We start from the raw sequence: 27,368 nt of genomic DNA on the forward strand, positions 1-27,368 counted from the left end.
CACTGCAGTAGAATAGACATGTGGCCTCAGAAATATCTTACAGGAAAGGAAGAAGAAGATACCGCAGGGTCTCTGTCACACGTGGAAATTTTAAAAAAATGTCTATGGGAAGGTAGGGCAATGAGCACGGAAGCCTGAAAGGTCGCTGAAGAAATGTGGAGGCAGAGGGATATCTGGCTAGGGCACACACATGTGGAACCACACAGAGACTCTCTCTCATATACACAACTCACTTGCACTATTTAAAGAAAGAAGCATGGACTGAAGATACATTTCTGAACAAGATGCCCCCCAGAGCTTGCTTGCTGTGGACGATGCTCTGTGTGGATTCCTCCAGGACCAATGGGCAAGTCTTTGAACCCTTTGCTGTTTCCTCCTCCTTTCTTTCTTTCAGCCTCTAATCTAGACATTTCACACACTCTTAATTTCTTATCCTTAGGCCATTTCAAGAGTTTTTTTTCACAAAAGCATTTGGGATTTGTCATTATCAAATATGTGAGGTCTTGGGCAGCTAGACTTGCCTCAAAGCTCAGAGTTCCCTGTGAACTCGAGGTGCTGTTCGTGGTGAAACTGAAAGTTTGGACCCTCTGCAGCCTTCTCGGGTTGTGTAAGGAGACATTCTGCCTCTTCCTCTGGGCCGTTATGAGGCAAAATCAGAAAGGTACTAACCAGGGAGTGACCGACAGCATGTGGATTCTGCGGGCAGTTTGACAAGTGTGCTTACCACTCAGTCATGCAAGGTGAGACTTAGACTCAGCTAACTTCAAAGTGATGTGTGACCCCAAAAGCTGGCTTAAGTTCATTTCTCTGAAACGGGTAAAAAGTTTCAACACCTTTTATTTCCAGAAAATGTTGCTTCTAGACTTTCCTGAAGCCAGAATTGTTTTATAAAAAGTATCACAGAGTATTACATAGGATTAAAAAAAAATGGAGCATAGTATGCTTCCTAGTATCTCAATCTCTTTACAAAGCACAACATTCAGGACCATAAATATGTTAACTCTGTCACTCAGCAGATGACATCCGCATCTGACAGCTGGTTAGGCTTAACACATGTACAGACTCTTGTATACAGACGGAAAGTTAGCAAGGACTCAACTCGACCACATCAAGTTTTCTTGAAAAGTGTTTACTTTAAACACTTAAAGAAAAATATAACTTATCTACATGTTTGAATAGTCTAGAAGGAAAAACAAAGCCACCGTCAAGACCCTGTGGAGTTGAAGAGGACACGGAAACGTCTCAATGAGGTAATCCTTCCACTGTCTCTAAAAGTCCGACAGAAACTGAGTGAGCTCACGAGGACAGATTTTTCAAAAGCGGTTCTGAACTATGTCTTCTAGAAAACCACAGCTTGGGGATCATTTTAGGAATATTCGCACAGCACAATGTTTATGAAGTTAGCCTCCATTCTGGTGCACTCAAACTTTACAGCATTTGTGATTTTAGTTTATTAAAATCGTCTTATAGAAAGATAAGACTACACATATTTTTCCAATGCTTACGCTCACTGGTGAAACCAAGAAAAAAAGAGGAAGATTGAAATAAAGCAGTGTGCATCCTGTTTCTTCTTTCAAGAGGGCAAGCATTAGCAGGGCGAGCATCTATTTAGTAAGCACAGAGAGAGCAGCTCAATCTTGTTTTAGTTATTGCTTGCTCCCTCAGGGTTTATTTTTTACCACCAAAATTGTGAGTCATGCCTTTCTGCTAATCAACTTTAGCACGTCGAGGTAAAAACACATGCAATGCTTTGTGGGAAAAGCGTACGATAAGCAGTATGTTACCTATACTGTGTGTCCTTGCTGGGCGTCTATTCCTTTGCCCTGCCTAGGACAAAGTGTGCAACTCTGATAAGCCTGTTTAAAAGAAAAATACTAACACTACCAACCAAGCAGACACAGTATCCAAACTCAAAGTGCAAAATCACTGAACCAAAGGTGATGATGTTGAAGAATTACAGTGGTTAGAAACAAATTCCAACTCCGTTAGGCAGGCGGGGAAGATGTGCTCACAGACTCATCTGGGCATCAAGTTTTTAAAACTTACAAAGGCACAATTCTAGCCATTTTGACTGGATAGACTTTATATACTCATGTCCCTACAATATTCAAAAGATAATACTGTCTTAGTACCAAAAACAAAGCATCAACACAGAAAATTCGCACCCCCCCCCTTCTCGGTAAAACGGTGAATTACAATGAGTCTGTGTGTGAGCATCACCCGCACGTGCGCACATGAGCGTCTACGGTGCAAGCGTACCCGGGGGAGCTCAGAAGGTTGGGAGTCATGATTGCCACCACGAGTTAGTTTACTAATCAAAACATGGAAAGAAACATTGTTAGGCAACATGTAATCTAAGCAGAAGTGACTGGAGAGGAGGCGCTGCCTTCGAGACTTGGTGCCCACTCCTTTGTGCCATCCCCTCCATCTTGGCCAACATTCCTTCCACGTGGCTGGAGTGAACAGGCTGCTCCAAGTGGGACACATCGAACACCCGATGAACGGGAGTTCTGTCAGAGTGGACGAGAGGATGCAATTGATCTTCAAAAGCATGGTCCTCTGGCCCCGCATCGTGGGGACGCTTTTGTTGGTGCCGACCGATGGGCAACAGCTCTGTCATACCGTTGCCACTGACGTCACCTTCGGGGAGAAGCACCTCCCCCCGTCCTGGCTGCTCCTCAGTTTTTCTCCAGTGTTCAGAATTCAAACGATTCACTTCTGGAATGTCGTTATTCCATTCAAGTTTTCTCTCTGGACTCAACGTTGGTCTGTTCGGATGCAGGGTTTGGAGGTTGGCTGGCAAGGTCAAAGGAGGCGTTTCCCCAACCACATGACTTGGGTCTTCACCTGACTCTGCAGAAGCCATCTCTGCCGGCACCAAGAGCTCAGCAGAGGTGACTGGGAGGCCACCGCTTGGTGCAGTTGGAGTCCCATTTACTTGGTTTGGATCAGGGTGACTGTTCAGCAGTGCAAAGGCTCTGTGGACATCCCTCAGGTAATTGGTCCAGGCCTCCGGCCTCAGTCTAGGGTTAGATCTGTCCTCTTTGATGTCGTTTGCACCAGATAACTCCTCCAGGCCTTGCCAGTTGGTGTCTGAAGCGACACTGGACCAACTAACCTTCCCATCCATCCCATAACTGTCCTCTGTGAGAAGAGAAACCAAGGGACCTCGTTAGTGCAACAAAACATTTTTGACTTAGCCAGACAAGCACTGTAACTATTATATAGGTTAATCTGAACTGTAGAAATGGAAAGTAATCTCCCCCAGGAGCTGACTGTTCAAGAGTGACCTTTGCATACGAAGGTGACAGGAGGACAATAAAAACCAGAGACAGGGGAGACTGGGGATGGAGGTCAGTTGGGGAAGTGGTGCACGGCATGTACAAAAGCCTGGGTTTGATGCCTCGCACATGTAAAGCCAGTGACACTCCTGTAATCACGATACTCAGGGGGTCGAGGCAGGGGAATGAGAAACTCAAGACCGCCTTTGGCTCCGCTGGTGTGGAGATGGGAGTGGTACTGCTCTGCCCACTGCAGGGACAGTTTGCTTACCGGGCTTGCTTAGTGCTCAGTGTGATAACAGTCACAAGACAGAGCCATTTATACCAGGCAATGCACAGACTGCAAGATGTTCTAATTTAATTGGAAAATTCTCAGTGCAGTGTCTTTATTTTGCATTTCTCGGCACGCAGTTCAAAAACAAATCTTAAGCTTTGCAAGTGAGCTGCTCAGAAACCTTTCTTCATGGGCACAGTTCAAAAACAAATCTTAAGCTTTGCAAGTGAGCTGCTCAGAAACCTTTCTTCATGGGCACAGTTCAAAAACAAATCTTAAGCTTTGCAAGTGAGCTGCTCAGAAACCTTTCTTCATGGGCACGGTCCTGCGTGGGCACAACTTCCAGGAAGCGTCTATGTGAGCAGGTTTTACATGCACAGAGCACACCAGCTTCCTTTCTGACAGTACAACACTGGGCTCAGAGGAGATTTAGAAAAGGGGACCCTAGATTAGTGAGATGAATTCCTCATAAAGGAAATCAGTAAGACCAATACAAAAATCCACACCTTTGATGAAACTGTAAGAGAGGGATCTGTAGTTTTCAGGTCACCTGGAAGCTAGAAAAAAAAAAAGACTATAGATTCCGGACCCCGGCAGAGTTGTGAACCACGCTTTGGTACAAGCCTTGGGGAAAATGTAGGGAAGAGATGTGGAGACAAAGCTAAGGCCGACTTGAAGTGGCCTGGGAGAAAATGTCACCCCGTGCACGAGACACTGTCCAGAATCCTGGTGAGTCATGGCCCTGACAGCACGGGAGGGTACTGCAAGGGATTCAGGCTGGCAGTCGCTGGAAAGATGCTCTAGGGAGAAAGGAAACAAGGAAAGGAGGACACTTCCAGGAAGTGGGTGGGAGAGGAAGAGGGAAGTAAAGGGAAGGCATTTCAGGTCCATGGGAGGACCCAGGACTTCCAACTCTAGCCCTTAGTAATTCAATGGTAAGATTACATTATATTGGGCTATACTCACAGGAAACACACCCCCCAGCCCAGAAATCTTTGTAAAATCCCCAAATTAGTGAAACAAAAGCAAACTAGAACCTACACAAAATTACTGAAAGAAAATACGAAACAAGAATTTTAAAAAAGTATTCTCATGAAAAATGTCCCTGCCAAAAATCTTGACCCATTAACTGACAAAACCCACAGTGTGGCCGTGCTCGGTAGGGGTGTGAAACCATTTGCAGTAAGAAAATCAAGTTGGTAGCAAGAGTCCTACAGCCAGTCCAGCTCTTCTTCAGGTCCCCAAGGCTGTAGGAAAACAGTTTGAAACCAGGAGAAAACAAGGCAACTATTTGAAGGAATGAACCCCTTGCCAGGCATCAGAGATGGGGAGGGGAACAATTCTCTTCGTACAGAAGTCAGCACAGAAGATGCAAGGTGAAGTTCATGGACAGGTAACAGAAGAAGCCCTTCACCCCAGACAGCTCAGATGTCAGAAACAAGGATACTACTTGGACCTTTAGGTGTGCCTCTTGAGGCACGAGCTATGTGCATGACATGAGTGGACAAGGCCAGGGTTAGACCACTGGAGATGGCCCAAATCTAAAGTTACAACTCTTCAGTCATGTAAGAGCTGTCCTGTAGGACAACCAGAGAGGTAAGAGTCCAGATGGTCATGGGGAAGATGTCCCCAGGGCAAGAAGGCTTTGTACACAGCTAGCAGGTGGACCACACAGGGATCAAGGTGTCTCATGGGTCTGGACAGAAGCAGAGCCCTCCGGACTGAGCTTCTAGCCCTACAGGTACACGAAATGTTCAAAATATCAAAGGTTTGAAACAGAAAACACCATGCTATTGAGTTACAGAATTGAAACCAGGGAAACTTTCTGCTTCTGGGGACAAGCAGTGATTTCTTTTTTGTTTGTTTGTTTTATTTCAAGAACAAAACAAAATCCCGTTTTTCAAGACAGGGTTTCTCTGTGCAGCCCTGGCTGTCCTGAAACTGGTTCTCTGTAGTCCAGGCAGCCTCCAACTCAAAGAGATCCACCTGCCTCTGCTTCCCGAGAGCTGGGATTAAAGGCTTGCGTCATACCATCCAGCGGCCATTTCACCTTTTAAATGGATACATTGTATTAAATGGACACAGTCCACTGCATCGCACATTCAGAGTCCTGGTTCCACAGGGAATTGGCTTGAGAAGTTCATGTCGCTGCTGTATGAGGCAGTGGGAGAAGGCAATGACCTGAGAAACTGGTCACAGTGTCACCTCCAGCAAGGGAGGCTAAAAGAGGGTCCCCACTGGGCGGCTTTCAAGCTGTATAAAGAAGACTGAGCAGGGAAAGATGCTGGGGCAACTGTGCGATTCCTCAGGTCACCTCAGGCTTCTCTTCATCCAGCCCTTTACACGCAAATGCTTAACAACTGCTCTGGAAGCAACTGAAGCTGATCCAGCGGGCATAGAAAGCTGAAACAGAGCCATTTCTGCCAAAGACGTTACTGAAAACCACTCAGTAAGAAAGTATCTGGCCCATGTGGTTTCTCCGGAAGATGTTGCCCACCTATAGCTGTGAGCTCTGCAAATTGTTCTAGGAAACCACAAGGAAGAGAAAACATTTGATGAAGCAAGTATAACTCAGAGTACAGTAAGGCAGAACAGTGTCTCCCCTCACCCTCAGAAATGTCCACATCCAAGTCCACAGAAGCTCTGGGATTGCCTCTTTAGGAAGCAAAAGGAGTCTTACAAGTGTGGCCAAGTCATGTGTCTCGACAGCGCAATGACCAGGTAAAGCCAAGATAACCACTGGGGTCCTTTGGGAAGGAGATGGAGGTAGGGTAGTAAGAGCAGGAGATAGGACTCTGGAGTGCACAGGAGAGGAGGCAGAAAGAATAGATGATTATGTTACTGGCTTCCAAGATGAGGCAGTGGATAAGGAACAAATGAAGCCACTTAAACCAGAGAGGACAAAGAAAAAGAGGTCTCTGAAGCCCTGAATAAATGCAAGCCTATGGACACGCTGGTCTGAGGCCAGGAAGAGTCATGTTAGACGTCTTGTCTCTAGAAACTCAAGAGAATAAGTGCATGCTAGAGATACGTCAGTAAGTTGCTACGGCAACCCTAAGAGCCTAAAACCATGTTTGAAGAGTCGTGCTAGCACCAACAGAAGGAAGCCGATAGGCAGCCATTGCTGGTAAATGTGAGCCCCTTATAACTACTATAAAGAGCTCCATGCTATGTTAGAAAAGCATGAAGGCAGCCCAAAGGAATTTAGTCTGGGAATCAAAGGTTTGTCTTGTTGGATTTGGTCTGTGTATTGAAATGCTAAATTCTGTTTCAAGGTCTAGTTGTCCTGAGACAAACGAATTCCTTCATATGCCAGCTTTTTAAAAAACCTATTGGTTATATGACTGAATTTAAAAACTATTGGTTAAATAAAAATGGCTACGGCCAATTACTGGTGGGATTAAGGTAGGCAGGTTCTCAGTTACCCCGCTGTCTGTAGAGAGTAGGGATGACAAGGAAGGGAAAAAGGAGGAGAGGAGGAGGAGCTTAGAGAAGATGTGAACCAGCGGCACGCACCCAAGTGAAATACTCTCCCAGGACGCCAGACTGCTGGAACAGAAACAACCCAGGAGGAGTCAGACAGCAAGTTTTGGGGGTACACAGCTGGAGAAGTAGCCAGCTCAGCAGTTAGAAAAACAGATTGGGGTCCCCCTAGTGATTGCTAAAGGCACATAAATAAACCACAGTCCGAGTGTCATTGTTCTGTAAGCCAGATGGGGATAAGTTTAAATAAATTTTTCTCCATTATCTATTTTTTTAAAGCAGATCTATTAATGTAACTTACTCGTATATCTACAGAGAACAACTGTCCGAGTATCTCATAGATGGAGTTTGACAATTTCAATTCTCACGAATGGCAACAGTACTAACAAAGTAGCCGCTGACTGTTCCTTAGCATAAAGATGGTTTATACAACTTGGTTTCAAAGTGTATCTCCCAATGGGGCGCCCTAAAAGAGCCTTGTTAGGATCAAGGACAAAGTGAAATCACACTGAAGAATTAATCCCCTTGGGAGGCACCTTTTCACAGGTAAAAGAATGGACCTGATGCCCAGACAGCTCTGTAGCTATTGTGAACATTTCAAGTCCAGATCTGTGGCTTCTTTCCAGACCTCTCAAAAACAAAACAAACAAACGAACCCAAACAAAAAACCCTGGTACCCAGATATGGCTGCTTCTGAATGTTGGGTGTCAAAAATATAAGACGACACTGGACATATTTCAGGGCATCCAGCAGCGAGGTATTCAGGAACAATGGGAAACTTTCCAGAAAAACAACAGAGAGATCTTAAAGAGACACTAGTGACCGATCCACGGCCACTTCATTAGTAACAGCAAAAGAATATCTAGAGGAAAAAGGAGAAGCTTTGCTCTGTCCTCACACAAATGGCTATGTAGGTGAGGAGGGCAAGGAGTTCTTCATGGTAGAACATGACTTGAGAAACACAGGAGAACTGATGGAGCTGGGGAACCTCCGTGTGCAGCCATCACGTTAGTAATGAATAACTAAAGGCTGGCGTGGGACTCAGGGATGGCGTACTCACTCCAACACCAGACAAGCACAATGAGCAATCAGGCAAAAACTCACAACTGCCAGCAAAACCTAGGAGGCTACCTGCATTACTGATGCTGTATAGTGGGCTAGCCTGGCAAACAACACATTAGCCAAAAAGCAAGGTTCCAGAGACGATAGCCCTAGGCACAGACAGCATGTTTTTATAATAGACCTGTTCCAAATAGACAACTCTCGTCTTGTTGTGAGAACTCAGGACTAGCCGAGAGGCATTTCAAGTCGAGAAGCATTTTATTAATCAACTGGCTGGTGGCCTATAGAATGTCATGACCAACAATGGAAAGTTGAGAAACTGTTCTGGTAGAGATGACATTGAAGAAAGGTGACAATTTATATGATGTATGATTCTGGATTGAATCCTGGGCCAGAAACAAAATGCTATAAGCATGACCTTATTAGAAGAGTTGGCAACATGTGGCTGCCGAATGTGGATTAGAAAGACACTGACTGATATTGATGGCCTGATGTTAGGTAGTTTACAACAGTTATGTGCAAAAGTGTTCTTGGGAAGTACATAGTAAAACATTTCTACACAGAGGGATTCGATGACTGAAAATGACTCAGAAATGAAGGAGAAGCTGTGTTTGTATGAGAAAGAGGAAATGAGAGACAAGAAGCAAACAGGGTGAAAGGTCTTGGAGCTACTCCAATAGCCTTTCTGCAAATGCTAAATCATATGAAGACAGAACATTAAAAATTACTAGACATTAGGGTGGCGGGTGATGTATCCTGGTTGATGGAGTGTGTGCCTAGCAGACATAGACGCCCAGGTTCAATCTCTAGTATCATATAAACAGGGTATGGTGGCGTATGCCCAGAATCTTAGCACTTAGAAGAAATAGGAGGATCGTAAATGCAAGGTAGTCCTCTGGGCACTGATTAATGAGTTCAAGGCCAGTGTGGATGCTCATCACCTGTGTCCTGGTCTGGCCTCTGACACTTCTCAGCACACAGAACCAGACTTCTCTATTGGACCATCTATTTAGAGAGCAAACATGTGGCTGGCTTTGTTCTGAAAAGCAAATCTTTAGAATAAATGTAAAGGATTTAAGTTACAGATAAGTCTCACCCCACCTTGGAAACAAGGAGGTCATAAAACCACTAGGAGAATTTCCACAATACAGCTTTTCCAGACGATATTTGTAAAATATTTTAGCTTATGTTTAAGATTGAATACCACACACTGTTCCCTCTCACATGTTGCTTCATTCACACAAGTTGCTTTACATCCTGCATTCTGTTTACTAACAAATGCTCTCAGTCTGTGGAGTTTGTCACACAGCAAACGTGCACACACCCAGCCAGCGTGCACACAGCCTAGACTAGAACTGTAGGCAGCTTGGTATTACCATGGAGATGAATAGCTATGCCACCCACAACCATCCCACTAGCTATTGCTCTGCAGGAAGAGGAATCAGGCCCACTGTGGACAGAGAACAGAGGCCAAGGGTGGCTCTTACTGTAGTCTGTGGCCTAGAGGATTCAGTGAAGAGAACCAGGCAGCCGACCTGCACTATAAAGCCTCCATGAACTTCTCAGCAGCCCCGTAGTCACTGGCCTCTTGGCCACGTGGCCAAGTCCTCTGCGTGAACATCACAGCATGGCAGCGGAAGTGATGTTCATGCACGAAGGGAAAAAGAAACGTCCTGCCAGAGCTACCGATCCTTACCTCACACCGCGTCACAGTCAGAGCTTATGCTTTTGACGAGAATATTGACATCGAAAGGCACCCTGATCACACCTCTCAGCTCCTCCACCAACCTCCGGGGCCAGCATGTCCCACACTTCCCTTTAGAAGCAGCCCTTTGCTTCAGAGATGCTAAATGGTATCAGAAAAGGTGGCAGAGAGAAAGAAAACAAAGCCGGGATACTGGGGCCTTTTTACCGCCATTCCTCAATCCTCCATCTGCCCCTACACCTTGCCATATTCCTGTTTTCATTGTTTTGCTTCTCTGAGAAGGTATCAGTGTGGATAGTGCCAAGTAATTCAACTGCTTTGGTAGGAAGTGGCAACTTAAATGAGATCAGAGTTTGGACACACCAAAGCATCACTGATGGTGAAGATAGTACACACACACACACACACACACACACACACACACACACACACACACACGACACATTCCAGGTCAATTCCCTGAAGCAGAGGCTCAGGGTAGGAAAACAGCACTGGGTGACATTCTGACATTTCTGGACAATCAGTGGGCAACTTACTAGGTATATGGTCTCCTCCATGTGGGAGAGAAGGATGAGGGTTAAAGGGGTAAAGATCTCAAGATGAGGGCTATGTATGAGATTTCATGTGTCTGGACTTGTTCTGGTGATTTCTGGAAACTTCCGATCTGACCCAGAACACCCTGTGCCTAACCCCTGGCACCCTCTCTCAGTCCCCCTCATTCCTCAGAGTTCTCCCTATGACCATTGCTTTTGCCAACAAAGTTGATTAATGACTGTTCACAAGGAAATTCTTTGTTCTCCTCTGACTTCGACTTCAGAGTGGTCTCAAATTTCCCTCTGTCCCTTGTAAAAGTATTAGCAATATTCTTAAATGGAAAAAATATTTCCCACTTAGTCCTATGTAGCCTCTCTGCCCAACAGAACGAAGGGAAATCCCTGGATGTCCCCGAGGCCACCTCCCCTTTCTGGTCATGGCATTCCTTGCTTCAAAGCATCATTTGACAGACAAGCAAACAGGCATGGCATGCACAAGAGAGAGTCCATGCTCAGAGAGGCATCTTGTGGGGGGCAGATGCATTTACTGACAGCAGAATGATGGGCCATGAACCAGGGACTCGGTGGGAAGAAGGACATTGTTAGAACACACATGCACCATGACCTATGCTCTGTGCAAGCTAGTAAGAAACAAACTAGCTGAAATGATGGATCATGCAATTATGGGAAAAAAGCTGCTGAAAATTAAAACAAAACCAAAAACGTGTGAATACCTGTGTGGGTCATAGTTTCCTCCTTCTTTAGTTCCTGACATAAGGAAATACAAGAGGAATTGGTTAGCTTTAGAACTAATAGAACTTTCAGTATGCAGTTTCCTCGAATACAATAAATCCTAGAAAGAAACAGGCTGTGTTAAATACAGGCAGCATTGAAATCCATCGGAGATAGTCTTATTTATTATTTTCAGAAAGACTGAGTTCTGAGAATAAAAAGGTTTAAGGCAAAAAAAAATGTAAAAAAGAAAAAAAATTGGATTACGAAGAGAAAGCGGAGAGACAAGTGTTCATGTAATTCTGAGTAAATTTTAAATTTGAGGGGAGAGGGGTGCTTGAAAAACCAGGCCAACAATGATCTCCTGTAGGAACAGTCAGTAGGAAGGCCTGACCGGGACTGTCACTTGCCCATTGAGGATCCTGTCAGGTTCTCACAGTGGAGCTCTTAAGGAGCCACTCTTTCTGGGAGTGAAAGCAGCGTGTAATATTTGGCATAGATCCCAGGTCTACACAAGGTGGCTTTCCCCCCATTCATCTCTGGTTTTCTTTCTTTGATTTCTGGGAAAGGTCAATATAAAAGTACGATATTTCCAAAGCTTTAGACCGAACAAAGTAAGCGGCCAAAATACCTACTTTGCAGGCTGATTTTCCTGAGGTGTTAGTTAATGGGGAATTGAGGTGTGATCCTCGTGGGATTCTCATTGCTTGATCTGGGATCCCACAGACGTGGGAATGACCAGTGAGCAGGTTGATCCTTTTGGGAGAAGAACCTCGTTTCTCCCTTCAAGTCTGTGACAGCCCCCTCCCGCGTCAATTGAGATGTTTCAACACTTGGTCTCCATTTGGAGAAGCAATCTGGGGAGGTACGGAAGCTTTGGGGGTGTCGCTGGGGGTGTTCTGAGCATTTACAGTCTCACCTCACATGCTGTTCTCTGATTTTTGCGTGCGGTTCAGTTTCCTGCTTCATCCACCTTGCCTACCACTCACTACTACGTTTCCCTACAATGATGGACTCTTACCCACTCGGAACTGTGAATGGAAACGAACTTTTCCATGAGTGGCTTTTGGTCATGGTGTTTTATCACAGCAACAAAAAAAGTAACCAGCAAAAAGTGCCATAACCAAAAGGCTGTTGGTTTGATCTCTAGGGATGCTGTACACAAGGCTCTACACCAGAATCCTCAGAGCACGGGATGCTGTACACAAGGCTCTACACCAGGATCCTCAGAGCACGGGATGCTGTACACAAGGCTCTACACCAGGATCCTCAGAGGACGGGATGCTGTACACAAGGCTCTACACCAGGATCCTCAGAGGACGGGATGCTGTACACAAGGCTCTACACCAGGATCCTCAGAGCACGGGATGCTGTACACAAGGCTCTACACCAGGATCCTCAGAGCACAGGATGCTGTACACAAGGCTCTACACCAGGATCCTCAGAGCACAGGATGCTGTACACAAGGCTCTACACCAGGATCCTCAGAGGACGGGATGCTGTACACAAGGCTCTACACCAGGATCCTCAGAGCACAGGATGCTGTACACAAGGCTCTACACCAGGATCCTCAGAGCACAGGATGCTGTACACAAGGCTCTACACCAGGATCCTCAGAGCACAGGATGAGACACTGGCTCTACACCAGGATCCTCAGAGCACGGGATGAGACATGGCTGCATTAATGTGGTTTTCATCTGGGATGGGAAAAAATGGTTCACCGGTTAAGAGTGCATAGTGCTCTCCCAGGGGACAAGCATTTGGCTTGTTGCACCACATCAGGTGGCTTGCAGTTGCCTGTAACTCTGGCTCTAGGGGATGATAACCCAGGCCTCTTCTGGTCTGGCACTCATGTGCACAAACCCAAATACAGACTCAGACCTGTGCACATAATCAAAACCAGAGTGGGACGGGGAGGGCAGGTTCTTGCATGTATGCCAGGTCTTGGGACTCACACCCATAGTCTTTGAGAGATTGGCCATACACAGTAAGATGGAGGTCAGCCTCAGCTATGCACAGTAAGAATTGTCACTAACAATATGGGGCTCCTGGAAATGGTTTTCCAATGCCAGTGACTTCGGTTTGTCATCCTGTAGGGATGTCAGGGCCATCTGCAGTTCTTTTCCTTTCTCCCTTTTGCGGTGAGCTGACATTTACATTTTTATAGCAATGATACAGACTATGACTCTTTTCCTTAGCCAGGCACAGGCTGGATGGGCAGTTCAAAGAGCCACATCTGTATAAGCTCAAGGAGAAAGGCATCAGGCACACACAGCAGGACAGGGCCAGACATCTTCCCAGAGCCAATTCAGACTCTAATTTAATGAGCTTCCTAAATACTTTCTATTTTCAAATTGGAAACAGCGGCAAAAAAGGTAGCCATCCCAGGTATGGGGCTGATGAGGGTGGGGCGGTACGAATGACAGGCTGGAGCAGGACACTGTATGTCTACCACGTGACTGTAACAAGAAGAGCTTCTGCTGTCCCCACTGTTCAGGGCAATGGTAAGGACTCTCGAAAGCCTCAGCCTCACCTTTCCACAGATGCTTCTGTCAAAATAAAGACTTTCTGATAGAACAGACAGACACATGCAAGACATTGGAGGGACGCACTTACTCAGTCTTTCAGTAATTTCAGTTCCTCGGAACGGTACCCAGAGGGAGAGACTTAGAGATCAAATTACATTTGGAACTGTTTGCAGAGTTTCTCATAACATACAGTCCAAGTAGCCTAAACAATATGCTTATACCCTGAAATGCTTCAAATGGAGAAATACTGATAATACAAAACGATACTCTAAATGGAAGGGATTTTTCTTCTTACCAACGTCAAGGCTCTTGGGTCTTGGGTTGCACTGTTTATACCCTTGGCAGCTTCGGAGCTCCATCAGCTGTATGTGTAGCTGATTCAAGATGCCCCGTTCTATCGTGTGCACCGTGTTTGTAAGCTGTAGGCGAAGAGGACAGGACAGAGGACTTCAGCTCGTGTCTGCTTATCTCATTCCCAGCCACCCTCATGGAACGAAACATATTGTCTTACCTGGTAAGGATCTGTGTTCATGTCAAAATACTCCAGAAAGCCAGTAGCAAACTCACAAAAGAGAAAATTGTGCGTCTCATTGACCGTACGCAAACACCAGTAGGTATTGTTGTTAGAACTCGTGCATGCACAGAAAGATCCCACTGTTGGAGAAGAGCAAAAAAAAAAAGAAAGCACAAAGGGGAGAGTGAAAGGCTTCACAGGCTGGCTATGCCAATATTTCTCTACAAGCTTCTGGTTTCTGTCTTCTAAGTACTGGGGTTGTCTGTCAAAAACAACTACAGCCTTTCCTTCACGCAACCTGCCTGTGAAATCTGAAACCTCACTCAGGCTGAAACATGGTCAAGTCTCAGGCTGCTGACTAAGTGACCCTCCATAACTCTTTAAAGGCAGTGGCCTCTAAAATGGGACAAGTGGCTAGAGTATTGGGGGAAGAGTACAAGATGGTTGTTTCATAAAGCAACAGAAGGAATGCCTTTGCCCTGACTCAGGGTCACAGCACATATGGAGGGACAGACAGCCTTAGATGGGGTGGAGCCATCTTGATGGACTTGGAGATAATGTCATTTGTAATTACAGAAGACTGCACTGCTCTTGTGTGTACAGAAGCACGCGTGTGAGCGTGTGTGTGTAGTCATGATCTTCTCTGCCCTCACTGCAGTTCCCGAATAACAACTCTGAGACTTAGCATTTATTAGTAGTGCCTGGGCTGTGAGCTTGGGCTTGTTCCCTGATTAGCTCATAACTGATACAGCCCATTTATCCTATTCCCTGTGTGGCCTGTGACTGGTTACCTCCACTCAGTTTCGTCTGTCCTCTCAGAGTCAGGGTGACAAGCCTTCCCACCTGACTACCTCCCAGCATTCCTTTCTCTGGCTACACGTTTCACCCTCTAATCCTGCCTCAGCTTACCAGATATCAGCTTTTTATGGACAAATGCTGCTTCCATATATGACTCAAGAGATTCTACATATGTATTCTCGTGTGTGTGTGTGTGTGTGTGTGTGAGTGTGTGTGTGTATGTGTGAGTGTGTGTGTGTGTGAGTGTGTGTGTGTCTGTGTGTGTGTGTGTGAGTGTGTGTGTGTGAGTGTGTGTGTGTGTGTGTGTGAGTGTGTGTGTGTGTCTGTGTGTGTGTGTCTGTGTGTGTGTGTGTGTGAGTGTGTGTGTGTGTGTCTGTGTGTGTGTGTGAGTGTGTGTGTGTGTGAGTGTGTGTGTGTGAGTGTGTGTGAGTGTGTGTGAGTGTGTGTGTGTGAGTGTGTGTGTGTGAGTGTGTGTGTGTGAGTGTGTGTGTGTCTGTGTGTGTGTGTCTGTGTGTGTGTGAGTGTGTGTGAGTGTGTGTGTGTGTGAGTGTGTGTGTGAGTGAGTGTGTGTGTGTGAGTGTGTGTGTGTGTGTGAGTGTGTGTGTGAGTGTGTGTGTGTGTGTGTGTAGGTACACATGTGTATACATGGAGAGGACTGAGGACAACTTTCGGTGTCATTTCAGGTTTTTGAAACAGGATCTCTCTTTGGTCTGGAACTCCCTAAAGCAGTCTACACTGGTGGGCCACAAGCCCCAGGGAGCTGCCTGTTTCCCTCTCGCCAGCAGTGAGATTGCAACCATGTTTCCTGGCCTAGCATTTTATGAGTCCTGGGCATGATTTCAGGTCTTCATATCTACATGGCAAACACTTTACTTCTTAAATTTCCCCAAGACCTCTCGCTACAGTATTCTAATATGCAACGAGATTTGACTGTCAACATCTTTTGCACATAGGCTCCCTAGGTAGCTTGTAGAAAGTTACATCAAAGAAAGATACATCAAAATTTAAAACAAGCCATTTGTTCTTTTTGTAAAAGTGTGTGTGTGTGTAGGGGGTTAATGATGTGCTTTTTAGCAAATATTTCTTAAAACATTTAGGGTACGTGTACAGTAAATGGGATGGACTTCTGATGTAAGATGTTTGCATATCTCACCTCATTTAGATCTCTGGGGACTGTTAGACACCTTACTGCACCCATGTCCACATGTAGACAGATGGGAAACCTAAGGGCCAGCGTCAAGTAGATGATAACTGGTGGCAAGGGAATCTGGCTGGAAGCGAGGTTAACGTCAAGATGGACTACTGCCCTTTGCCATATTAGACACACGAGATCTGGTCCCCAAGCTAAAAGGGGATCAACGGATCTTTCCAACAGAGAAGAGGATCACAGTTTCAAATAGTTTAACAGACCAGATCTTTACCCACCACCGAGGGCTGCAACTTCCCGTGCCGACCCCCTCAACAGGGCTTACTGGTTTCAGCTGGTGAATCTGCACTCTGAGCTTTCGGCTGCCCAGCATAGGGGCTTGGACCATGGAGCCTAGGCTAGCCTCAGATCCCCCTGAGTGCCAGAAGAGTCTGGACAGTGATGCGTCAGCTACGAAAGCACACAGACAGTGGTCATGCTGATCCAAAGTCCCCTGTGTTCTAGGTTCTGCATGTACACCTCTCCTCCAGTCCAGAAACATTTTTACAAAAGGCTATCTGGGAAATGGGGAATATTGTCGTTTGTTTGATTTTTTTTTTTTTGTGCATAGAAAGCGCTCTCAGTATGTCATTCATAATTTATATTCTTTCTATGTGAACATTAGTTCATGTCTACCTATTGAAATCCAGGCAGCTGAACACTTTTAACTTATGTAGAAATTTACCAAATCAACAATCTAAGTGGGTTTTGAGCTTGCTTCATAAACCATTTGAGTATAATAACTTCTTTTGGCTCTGCACAAATAATTGATAAATCTCAAGGGTGTTAGAAATTTGACGGTTAATTTCAATAAATGACCGTTTAGTTAATGAAGGTATTAAACACTGAAGATCGTCACTGCCTCAGCATGCTTACGATGCAGCCGGTCCATCCGCAGCTGACCGAGTCTACCTTCCTTACATAACTATGACACCCTGTGTCCTTTGGTGCCTGGTATGACAGGCTGTGGGACTGAGACTTATAAAAAGGAACCACATTTTTTTTTGTGACCTCCAAAGGTTAAAATGAAAACTACCCTTAAGATGGCTTTGATATTATGAGTTAAGTTTTTTATAATACACAGATCAAGTTAGTGTAATAATGTAAGAAGAGCCTAATTAAATATGGTCAATGTGTTCATTTGTGTAACTTGTGGGCACATGATAAAAAAAGGACAGAAGTTTGGATCTCAGCACCCATGTAAAAAAGTGGGCGTCTCTTGAATGGTCTAACTGCAGTCCCACGTACCCAGCACCCTATTCTGTCCCCATACATATGTACATTTAGACAGACAGACCCATAGAGCAACAGAAACATGCAGACACACACACACACGCACATATAAATATAATTTAAATTTTTTAACTGAGAAGGAGGAAACGGCAGAACAGGACCGAGCATACTGTGTGGGTCTTTCCTATCTGTGCTAGTGTGTTGCTTTTTAAGAGGAAACAAGATGTCATTAGGAGGTCACTCTGACTCTGAAGGATGGTTTGCAGAGATGAGGAGAGGATGTGGGAGACCACACAGGAGGTTTGGCAGTGGCTGGGGCGTTGGCTTAGGCAGGCCTATGGCAGCTGACCTCCTAAAATAGACAGGCTGTAAGTCATCCTGCCCTGTTCTCAGGGGCTTCCCAGTCCCCCGTGCATCACAGGGCTTCCTTCCTCGTGACATCGCCACCAACTTCATTCCCACCTCTGACCCCTGCTCACGGGCTCACGCTGCTGCAACGCTGATCGCTTCCATTTGGACGATGTTCCTATGACTGTAGTTCTCAGCTTAACTGTCACCCTTTCAGAGAGACCCATTGCTGCAGTCGGGATGAGTGTCCCTCAAGGCCCCGCAGCAGTGTTATTGGGAAGCATCAAACCTTTCTGAGCGTGACCTAGAGGAGGGCTTATGTCCCTGGTGCGTAAGCTCTATGAGGATTGTAGGGCTCTGCCTTCCTTTCGTCTCTCTGCTTCCGAGGCACCGTGAAGTGGATAGATTCCTCTCTACCATGTGTTTCTACCTCGACACCTCACCACACGCTCAAAAGTAAGAGGGTCCATAGTTGGCCAAACAGAAACTAAATTTCTGGGCAGAAATGAGTGTTTTGCTCTTTTAGGTTGATGACATCATGTATTTTTGTCACAGTGGTGGGAAGATCTCACACACACACACACACACACACACACACACACACACACACACACACACCTTCCTTATCTCTAGAGTCCCTACAGAAACTTAATTTCACTCCAGAGCAACAAAGTATAACTGTGTTCTTGCTTGCTTCCCCCTTCTCACTAGAATTAAAGTGTGATAAGGAGAGACTCCCTCCTCCCTGAAATATAGAAGGCCTCAGAGATTTCCAAACTCCATTTCAGGAGCCACATTAAAAGCTGCATGCTGTGGCTAAGACCCACTTGGCCTCACTGTGATTGTGAACACACATGCAAACACAGACACAACTCACACAGTGGCAGGACTGAGAGGCACAAGCTGCCCAGGACTGGCCCTCCATATTCTCCTGAATGCTCTGGGGGAAGCTCCATAGGCCAGTTTGAGAAGCTACCTGGGTCCCCTCCACTGACCCTCACAAGGCTGGGGGTTTATCTGTGCTCCCAGTAAGCCTTCAGTTGGGTGGTGTGCCCTGTTTAGTGCACATGCTTAGTGCATACATGCTTCCTCCACTGCTTAGGGAAGGAACAGCGTGCAGAGACCAGGGAAAGCAAACGAACTCTTTTCAAAAGGCACAACTAGTCCCTATCCTGTGCTGTTCAAAACAAAACAGAACACTTGTGTGGACCCAATGGTCTTCCATCAATGGGGACCAGGATAAGGAGGGCATGGGCCCTGGGCTTACTGAATCCTTACTGTGTTTTTATTCCTTTGAAGATAGCCGTATTAGAATTAAAGCAGAAGATGGATCTGGGGAAAGGTAGATGAAGGAGAGATATGGGGGTGGGGAAGAGAATCAGAATGTAATATATGAGACAAGAAAAAGTTAAAAAGAAAGAAAGAATTAAAGCAGAATTCAATCTTTTTTGGAACGAAGTGTCCCAGGCATTTATTGCTACCGACCTAACACAATCTGCCTCAGGAAGCCTCTGTGAAACCTCAAGGAGAGATTTGGTATCTTTAAACAAAAATACCAACGTTTCTAGGAATAAAAGCCAGAAAACTGTAGTCCTAGCATTTGGGAAGCTGAGGCTAAAGGACTGCAAAAAGGAAGCCAGCTTGGAATACAGACAGAGACCACATCTTTAAAAATCAGTGCAAAGGGCTGGAGAGATGGCTCAGTGGTTAAGAGTTCAAATCCCAGCAACCACATGGTGGCTCACAACCATCTGTAATGGGATCAATGCCCTCTTCTGGTGTGTCTGAAGACAGCTACCATTTACTCATACACATAAAATAAATTTTTAAAAAATCAGAGCAAAAATGAAAACAAACCCAAACAAAACAAAAAACCAAACCAAAACAAAGAAACAAACACCCCCCCTTCCCCCCCACAAGTTTCTAAAGACAAGTAATTTTTTCTTCTAGCACAGAATTGGGGCACAGAATGCGACATTTCCCATCTGGGTCCTCCTGGACTCACTGGTTTATCTGTGGGGCTCTCAGCCTACGTTAGAACAGTGCTCCCACTGCACTCCTGTGACTGTACCCCTGGAGACTCACAGTTCCAGAACGGGGCGGTCTGCCAGTGGTTGTTGTCGTGGGTGAAGCAGGTGAGGCCAGGCAGGCTGCACTCTTCTCCTTTTCTCTGACGTTTCTTCTCCTTCCTCTCCTTCTTCCTCCGACGATGCTCCTTGAACAGCTGCAGTTTGCTGTCCACCTCCTGGGCCGCAGCCTCCCTAGACCAAGACGAGGAATGTTCTTGATGACCAGAAAGTACTTTATGAGAAGAGGGATTGTTGTTCTGAGCCTTGCACTGACACATGAGCACGGGTGACCTCTGCTTCTCACAGAGGGCTTCAAACAGAGCCCGTGTCATGGAGGCGAACTGGCCCGGTGACAGCTCTCTAGAACTTCATTAAGCCTAACCGTGACTTGTTCCTAAAGCATCGAAAGAAAGGTTGTCACAGGAGTCAGGCCATCTTGCCAGCCACAACCCTTGGACAAACGATGTGCTCTCCCGATAGCTCGGTACACATCAGGCGGCCACAGAGTCAGTGAACGGTTGGTTGGACTGGACGGCTTGCAATGTGTGCGTTCAAATATCCTTTGGCAAATTATACATGATAACATTTTAAAATAAAGATTTTTATCATGTTTCTTTAAGATATTTATTTTCTGAGGATTCCATTTGTATGTACAATGAGATATGATCATAGCCACCCCTCATGCCCCTTCCACACCCCCACACCCACCCCACCCTCATCTGCCCCCTTTACACCCCACTCCCACCCTACATGCCCCTTCACACCATCCCCCCACCCCAGAGCTCCCTTTGCACATGCTGCTTCCAACTCCACATCCTTCCTTTTCTCCTTAATAACCCACCGAGTCTGGTGCTGCAGCGTGGGCAGCCCTGAAGAAGAGAGACTCTCCAACCTCCCACAGCCGCCAACTGCAGCAGCAACTTGGTTAGGGTGGGCCCTGTGAACTCCACCCTCACCAGTGTTTTGTGGCTGGCTCGATCTTATGCCCACAATCACCTCCTGAGCATACAGCAATGTCATGTTCAAAGGATTCTCCTCATCCTCCACCCTCAGACTCTCTCCCCTTCCTTCCCATTCCCTGAGCCTTGGCAGGTGGGTCTGTTTTTCCACAGAGTTTAAATGTGGATGTTCAAGTACAAAGTTTCTCACACAAACAGCTTTTGCCATTGATTAAATGTCCGCGGGCTTCCTTACATCTTGAGAGGCCAGCACCACCACAAGTCATTCTGCTGAACTCCCTAATTTAGTCAGGGGTCTGTTACCCTCGGCCAAGTCCCACCACAGACCATCCTATGTGGAATGTAGTCATCCCTCCCATCCCCAGGGACAGCCCCGGGCCCAGTACACAGACAAACAGGAAGTCACTCACTTGAAGGGGTGAAGGTGGCTCTTCAGCTTCTCCTGTCGTTTGACACCTTTCTCTTTGTTGTAATAGCTGCAAGTCAGAGGGTTAGAACATGAATCTAATATATGTAACCTCTCATTGTATTAAATGGTTCATCACACATGCACACACACACACAGAAACACTCACACACTCACACATACACACACACTCACACACATACTCACATGTACTCACCCACACACTCACACAAAAATATATACACACACATACACGCACACTCACTCACAAATACACACACGCCAACACACACACTCACAGAAACACTCACATGCACGACAGGAAGTTATTCTTTTGCTGTTACTTCAGTGGGCGCCATGTTTAATTTGACTTAAGTGGGTGAGGCCAGTATGCCTCAAGGCAGTGCCTTCACACACAGCTTAATGAAACAGGCGGCCCTGAGCTCCTGTGTCCAGCTCATTTGCGTCAGGAGGCGCCCTGGGGAGCATGCTCACCTCTGCTTACCACAGCTACACTCCTCAGGCTTCCTTTTCTTTAGGTGTCCCCTCACTTCCCTTAAATTCTTAATTTTATCCTGTAGAACTTCAATCTGGAAAACATATAATCATACGACCTTCTAAGATCAGGACTTTTGTTAACAGAATGCCTTTCACCTTGTTGGCTGTACTCGGTAATTATGACTGTTTCTGGAAGAGCTGGGAACAACGAGTCTCGGAACAGATTTCTAGATTCCAACAAGTGTGCCTCGGAGACATTAACAGATACCTCTTTATAATTAAATAATTTTCTTAAAACATGCGAAAGACGTCAGATTCATCCTCCCACTCCCCACTCTTGCTTTTGGTAGGGCTGCCAATACGTCACTGGAGGAAGATTCAATCTCTTGGGGGGACTTTTAAGTATTTAGGCAATTACAAAAATGGCCTGTCCCTTCAGTCACAGAGGGATAAGGAACTGAGCACACAGCCGTGTGGATAGCATGCCGTTTGTCTGTATGTTTATGGTATATGTTATGGCATGGAACCCCCTTGCTTACAATTGCCAAGCTCTACCCAGCCCCAAGGCTGACCTCTTTATCGATGTAGGCCTTGTGGTCCTTCCACGCTCTGGCCGACTGGTACAGCTCCCTCTCACAATGGATTGTGTCATTTGGAAGAATAAAGCATCTGCAAAATCAAAGAGGACCCAGAGAAACAGGGTTATGCTTAAATATCAACAAGCAAATAAATACAAGAGAGTAGCGAGCCACTCAGTACCCTTCACCCTCTTCCTGTAGATACAAGCACTGAGCTCAAGGATAAATGAGAATGGGTCCTGGCCACTGGCTGGACCTTGCCACACCTTTTCACATTCATCCTCCCTTGAACAGGATCCACTCCCCAAACCAGCTTTTAAAGTGCCAGCAAGTGCACACAGGAAAAATAAAATGTGCATGTTTATGCACATGCGTGTTTGTGTGCGTTATCATGTGTGTGTATGTGTATATAGATTTTCAAATTCAAAATGGCATCTCAGAAGTAATATATCAGTCCATCATTCGCTTTAAAGAAAGAAAAACCTCAAAGAGTGCACTAACACTCTGGTGCTTCGCTTCTGTTTGCTGGGCTGAGGCTCTAACCCGGGCTCTGGCTAGACAAGCGCTTTACACTGGGCTGCACTAGACCTTTGGATTCTCCACCTTTTTCTTTTCATGTATCTCAGGCAGGACTTGAACTTCCGACCCTGCTGAACACTGGGCACCGGGATCATAGATCTGCTCCACGATGTCTAGTTTAAATGGTGCTGGGAACAACTCCAGATTCCAGGGCTTATTTACTTGCTTATGAAGTTTTACTTATGTGCATGCATGTTTTATCTGCATGTATGTCTGTGCCTCAGGTACATGTGGTATCTGTGGAATTCAGATGTGGGTGTTGGCGCCCCTGATATGGGTTGCAGACAGTTGTGAACCTCTACGTGGGTGCCGGGAACCAAACCTGGCTCTTCTAGAAGAGTAGCTAGTGTTCCTAATCTCCGAGCCAACTTCCCAGCCCCTACTCTTGGCTTCTTGCAAACGAGGTAAAGGTTCTGAAAACCCAGCTGCTTTTCCTCCCACCATTAAGCTTTGCAACAAAATAACAGCCCAATGGATACATAGGGGTGGGTATGGGCATGTAACTCTGACAAACCTAGATCTGGGAGCACTCACTCCACTCCATGGCACCCCATGCTGATACCACTGGGGACAAAATAGAGATCTAATAAAAAAGATCTTTAAAAAAAAAGAGTAGATACGTTTGAGGAGGCACTGAAGAGCCATGTGAGTGTTCTGACCTATGATATTGGTGTTTGTTTTCTGTCTGTCCGATTTCCAAAAGCCCCTGTTTCTGCCTGAAGCAGGTCAGATTGTTCTGTATCTTACATGTCTAATCTGGGTCCACAATCATTTTCTAGAAGATTCATTGGCATCCACTGATCTACTTTAAGGTGTGCTTCAATTCTGAGGCCTGATTCTGTAATGCTCTAAATCAGGAGGACCACAGTGCAGCGAAGAACCCCACAGAAGTCCTCAAAATTGTTTCCTGCTATTTGCAGAGTCTTCTGTAGGCAATGACTTGGGGGTGGAAATTCCACCTATGCTTGCTAAGTGGAGATCTGACAGAATCGCTCTGCAATAGTGCAGGTCTCTGAGGGTTCCAGCTCCTCCTTGCCTTCGTGCGCCCCTTGTGCACGCAAGCCTTTGAGCACTGCATTTCCGAGTGATACTGTGTTGTTTTTCAAAGTGCAATGGTGACTGTACAGGGTGTGAAGTCGTAGCGCCCTCCACCCTGCGAACTCCAAGAGGAGACTCACTTGTGTGTCACCCGGACAGTGGTGGGTAACCCCACAGCACTGTTGCTGTCTGCCAGCATCTCATTCCTGAAGTCACCAGCAGCAGCCTGGTGGCCTCCGAAGCCCTGGTGGCCCTCATCATGGCGCTTAGCAACGCTCCTTGGCGGTAACACTTGCAATTCTTCTTCCTCCAGATTTATGTCATATATTTCACCTTCGAATTCAACCGACAGGGACCGAGTCTGCCTGGTGTGCACAAATCTGGGCTTATACTCTGGAATGAGAGGGAAGGCCATTACCACAGAGGAGCAGATGTGGGTGGGAGGGAACAGCATCACCGGTCACCATGGAATCTTACAAAGGGACATGCAGTGCAGGCTGCATGGCCATCAGGCACCTTGGTCCTGGTTGTGTCCTGTGATAGATGCCACACTTCTCTGGTCTCAGGCCCTTCCTTTGTCAGGGGCGCTAGCAGGCTATAAGCTGCCACATTTAGGTTTCAGTATGAATGGCTAAGGCAGATAGCATAGAACTACAGAGTGCCTGTCACTATTTATAATGGTCATTTTTCCTTAGCTTCAGTTGTCCTTTGTATACCGTATATCTATCTTGAATCCATAATCTTGAAATGCAAGTATTGTCATAGTAATCTTTGCACTGGAAAAAAAAAAGGATGAGCTATGAAACATGAATTGGTTCTGTCATCCTCTCTTCGTGAGGGAACTGAAGCCTTGAGTTTTGCGAGCCCTTCCCTAGAGCCTGGATGCTCTGGGTCCTAGAGCCTGGAGTCACTGTCTCACCTTACAGCTTCATCACTGCTTTGAGCTGTTTTTTCAAAAAGACAACCCCTCTAAACACTTCATGTTCACACAAGTACAGGGCAGCGCTTTAAAACTATTAAATTTGTGATAGTCTGCCTCAGCCATGTAACATTTTAAACACTCACCCGTGACTACGGGATGTTGCCTAATGCTCACTAGGTCCTGCGTACTCTGACCCCTGTTTACGGCCTGGGCTTTGTCAGGTACACTCCTCGTCCTGTCTCTCCAGCTTCCCGAGTCAGGAAGAAGAGTCTCGGAGATGGGGGCATAGCGACTGTCAGCCTGCTCCCTACAGGACCCCTTGGTTTCCAGGTGAGGGAGTGGCTGGCATGACATCACGTCAGGAAAGGAGGAAACCTGCTCCCGTTCTAGGACACAGTTTGAAAACTTTCTGGCAGGGGAGACTATTCCTGCTGCTAAGTGGGATGTTTGTATCAGGGGACCTTGTCCCTTATTAATTTTATCTTTGATTATTTTGTCTAGTTTAAATGTGAAATATCCTTCCAGGAGGAAAAACAATCCTATAATTCTGTGGCACTGGCTATGAACCACTTTAAGAATTTGTGGTTACAGATAAGGGATTCATGATCCCAAAGTCCATTCTGTTCAGCACAAAAATTCTTCTCTAAGGAACTCTGATTCCCTTAAGTGATTTGGGTTCACTTTTTGGACACAAGTTTAAACAGAACTCAACTTGTTTCCTAACACAGAAAAGGCACAGATTTGAGCCACTTCTAAAGCTTACCACTAGGTGGCAGCAGACACTCATCCTTCAGTAGACGGTCCTCCTGTTTTCTGAAGTCTATAACCTCATGTGTCAATCACAATTACACGAGGATTTTTACTAAAGAAATTTTAGGCAGTTAAGTATATGCTGTACTGGGTTCAACAAATTTGGTACTGCCACTCAGCAAGATACAACCGTGTGACAACCTTTAAAGATACGTGTAGTCTAAAACATGAACAGTATGCATTTAATAACTGCTCTCGTCTTCCCTCTAAGTTTAAACACACACGATCTGATACCTCAAATTTAACTTTTAAGGCAACGTAAGGCAGGCATATCAGAACATCACCATGAAGGTAAAGTCAAATGGATCTAAACCTCCGCCATTGGCCTATGAAATACCCCCTGAAGCCCTTTCATGTGTGTGGCTGCTCCGGGCCCTGTGACGTCACAAAGTGTAATTTTATCCTATGCTAGTGAAAATGCTTGCAAAGTAGAATTTCTAGCCGATCTTTTCTATCTTACTTTGAGCAGTGATTTTTGCTTTTATCCTGAACTCCAAGCACCTATAGCATCTAATTTGTGTGTGTGTATAGTAGGGGAGCTTGTCTTGAAAAGGGATCCGCCTGCCGCTGTGGGAGGTCGAGAGGTTCGGCTTACTTGGTGTTCCCTGGTTCCTCAGGAACTGCCTTTCTTTCTTTCTCTGGCTTCTGCTCGGGCGATAACCAGACTCCCTACAATGGCACTCTTTGTCTTTGTCCTGCAATCCTCGAGAGTAGAGGTTGCGTGCGTTCTGTCGGACGGTGAGCAGGTCGCTGGGTCCCTTACACTTGTGGATTCGAAGCTTGCCGGATGTGTCCTCGATGCACTGCCAGTTCTGTAAGAGCAGTTGGCAGTTCAGAGCCAGGTGTTATTAAGCACCCTAGCACTAACTAGGTGTCCGTCTGTCTGTTCCCCCACCCTCTCCTCCCCATCCCCCACACCCACCCGGTCCTGTCCCTCGCTGGTAATACCATTAAGGAGCATAAATGAGACGGCTTTTAAGTGACCCTGCTCTCAGTTCTATTTCGTTTGTGGCAGGCACATACAGATGACAATGACATCACTGGGAATCAGAACTGCCTTGATGACACGGGAGCTGATAAATGGATCCTCGGCCCCCAGACTAAACAGTCTTGAATGAACCGTGTTAAAGCCCTTAGTGTCCTGACACGGAGCCAGCTGTCAGCGCTGCTTCCACCAGGACCCGGAACCGCCCCATTTGTTCTGGAAAAACAAACTTGCCTGCTTTGTTCTCTGCCTCTGGGTTTCTAACGTGAGCCTGGGCAGAGAGGCAGAGGAGCAAGACAGAGAGGAATTTAATTTGGGGCCATTTGGGCAGAGCCAGCTCTGGGTACCCCAGACGTTGGTAAACTCATCCGGCTTTCTTTTGATTTTCCTTCTTCTCCTACAAACTCTGCCGGCCCACAGCATGCGGTGCACCCCAGGGAGACGGAGTCCACCTTCCCAAAAATGCGACCCGCAGGTTGGAGGTTGGAGGGGGTGGGGGTAGGGGTGGGGGGTCGCACTGGGCTTCCTAGCTCCTGTTTTGTACTGAGTTGTGGGAAAGCAGCAAGTTCACAGTTCTGGTTCCAACAATGTCTCTTCACCCCAGGAGGCCTCTCAGAAGGCCCTCTCCATTCTAAAGCACCAATAACGTCTTTGCATTTCTCTCTCACAAGCCCTAAAGTACTCATTGGTCAGTAGGAAGAATCCAGCCTTCATTTGAAGCTGTATTAGCAGGACAACAGAGTGAGCACTGATAAGGACTAGCACTGTTAAATGAATCCTTTTCTCCCTCCGGCATGCAGGCTGTGGGATATTATTTGGATTTCAAGGCATAGGTTTTTAAGTTGAG

The 27,368-nt window shown here is 46.2% G+C and overlaps 1 protein-coding gene across 1 annotated transcript in view; it reads right to left on the reverse strand.

Moving 5' to 3' along the window:
• Positions 1-817: 817 nt before the first annotated feature.
• The window catches only part of Sulf1 (sulfatase 1), a 162,673-nt gene continuing 136,122 nt past the window's right edge, over positions 818-27,368 (reverse strand). The window contains exons 13-22 of the mRNA NM_134378.3: positions 26,132-26,348; positions 23,945-24,197; positions 22,182-22,278; positions 21,607-21,701; positions 21,116-21,181; positions 19,763-19,938; positions 14,110-14,252; positions 13,894-14,017; positions 11,073-11,106; positions 818-3,144 (exon numbers count right to left, since the gene is read on the reverse strand). Of these exons, the coding sequence (NP_599205.2) occupies positions 3,114-3,144; positions 11,073-11,106; positions 13,894-14,017; positions 14,110-14,252; positions 19,763-19,938; positions 21,116-21,181; positions 21,607-21,701; positions 22,182-22,278; positions 23,945-24,197; positions 26,132-26,348 (1,236 nt within the window). The 3' untranslated portion in view covers positions 818-3,113. The remainder of the gene's footprint in view (positions 3,145-11,072; positions 11,107-13,893; positions 14,018-14,109; positions 14,253-19,762; positions 19,939-21,115; positions 21,182-21,606; positions 21,702-22,181; positions 22,279-23,944; positions 24,198-26,131; positions 26,349-27,368) is intronic.

This window comes from Rattus norvegicus, chromosome 5 (genome assembly GCF_036323735.1).
Source record: "Rattus norvegicus strain BN/NHsdMcwi chromosome 5, GRCr8, whole genome shotgun sequence".
Taxonomy (NCBI): domain Eukaryota; kingdom Metazoa; phylum Chordata; class Mammalia; order Rodentia; family Muridae; genus Rattus; species Rattus norvegicus.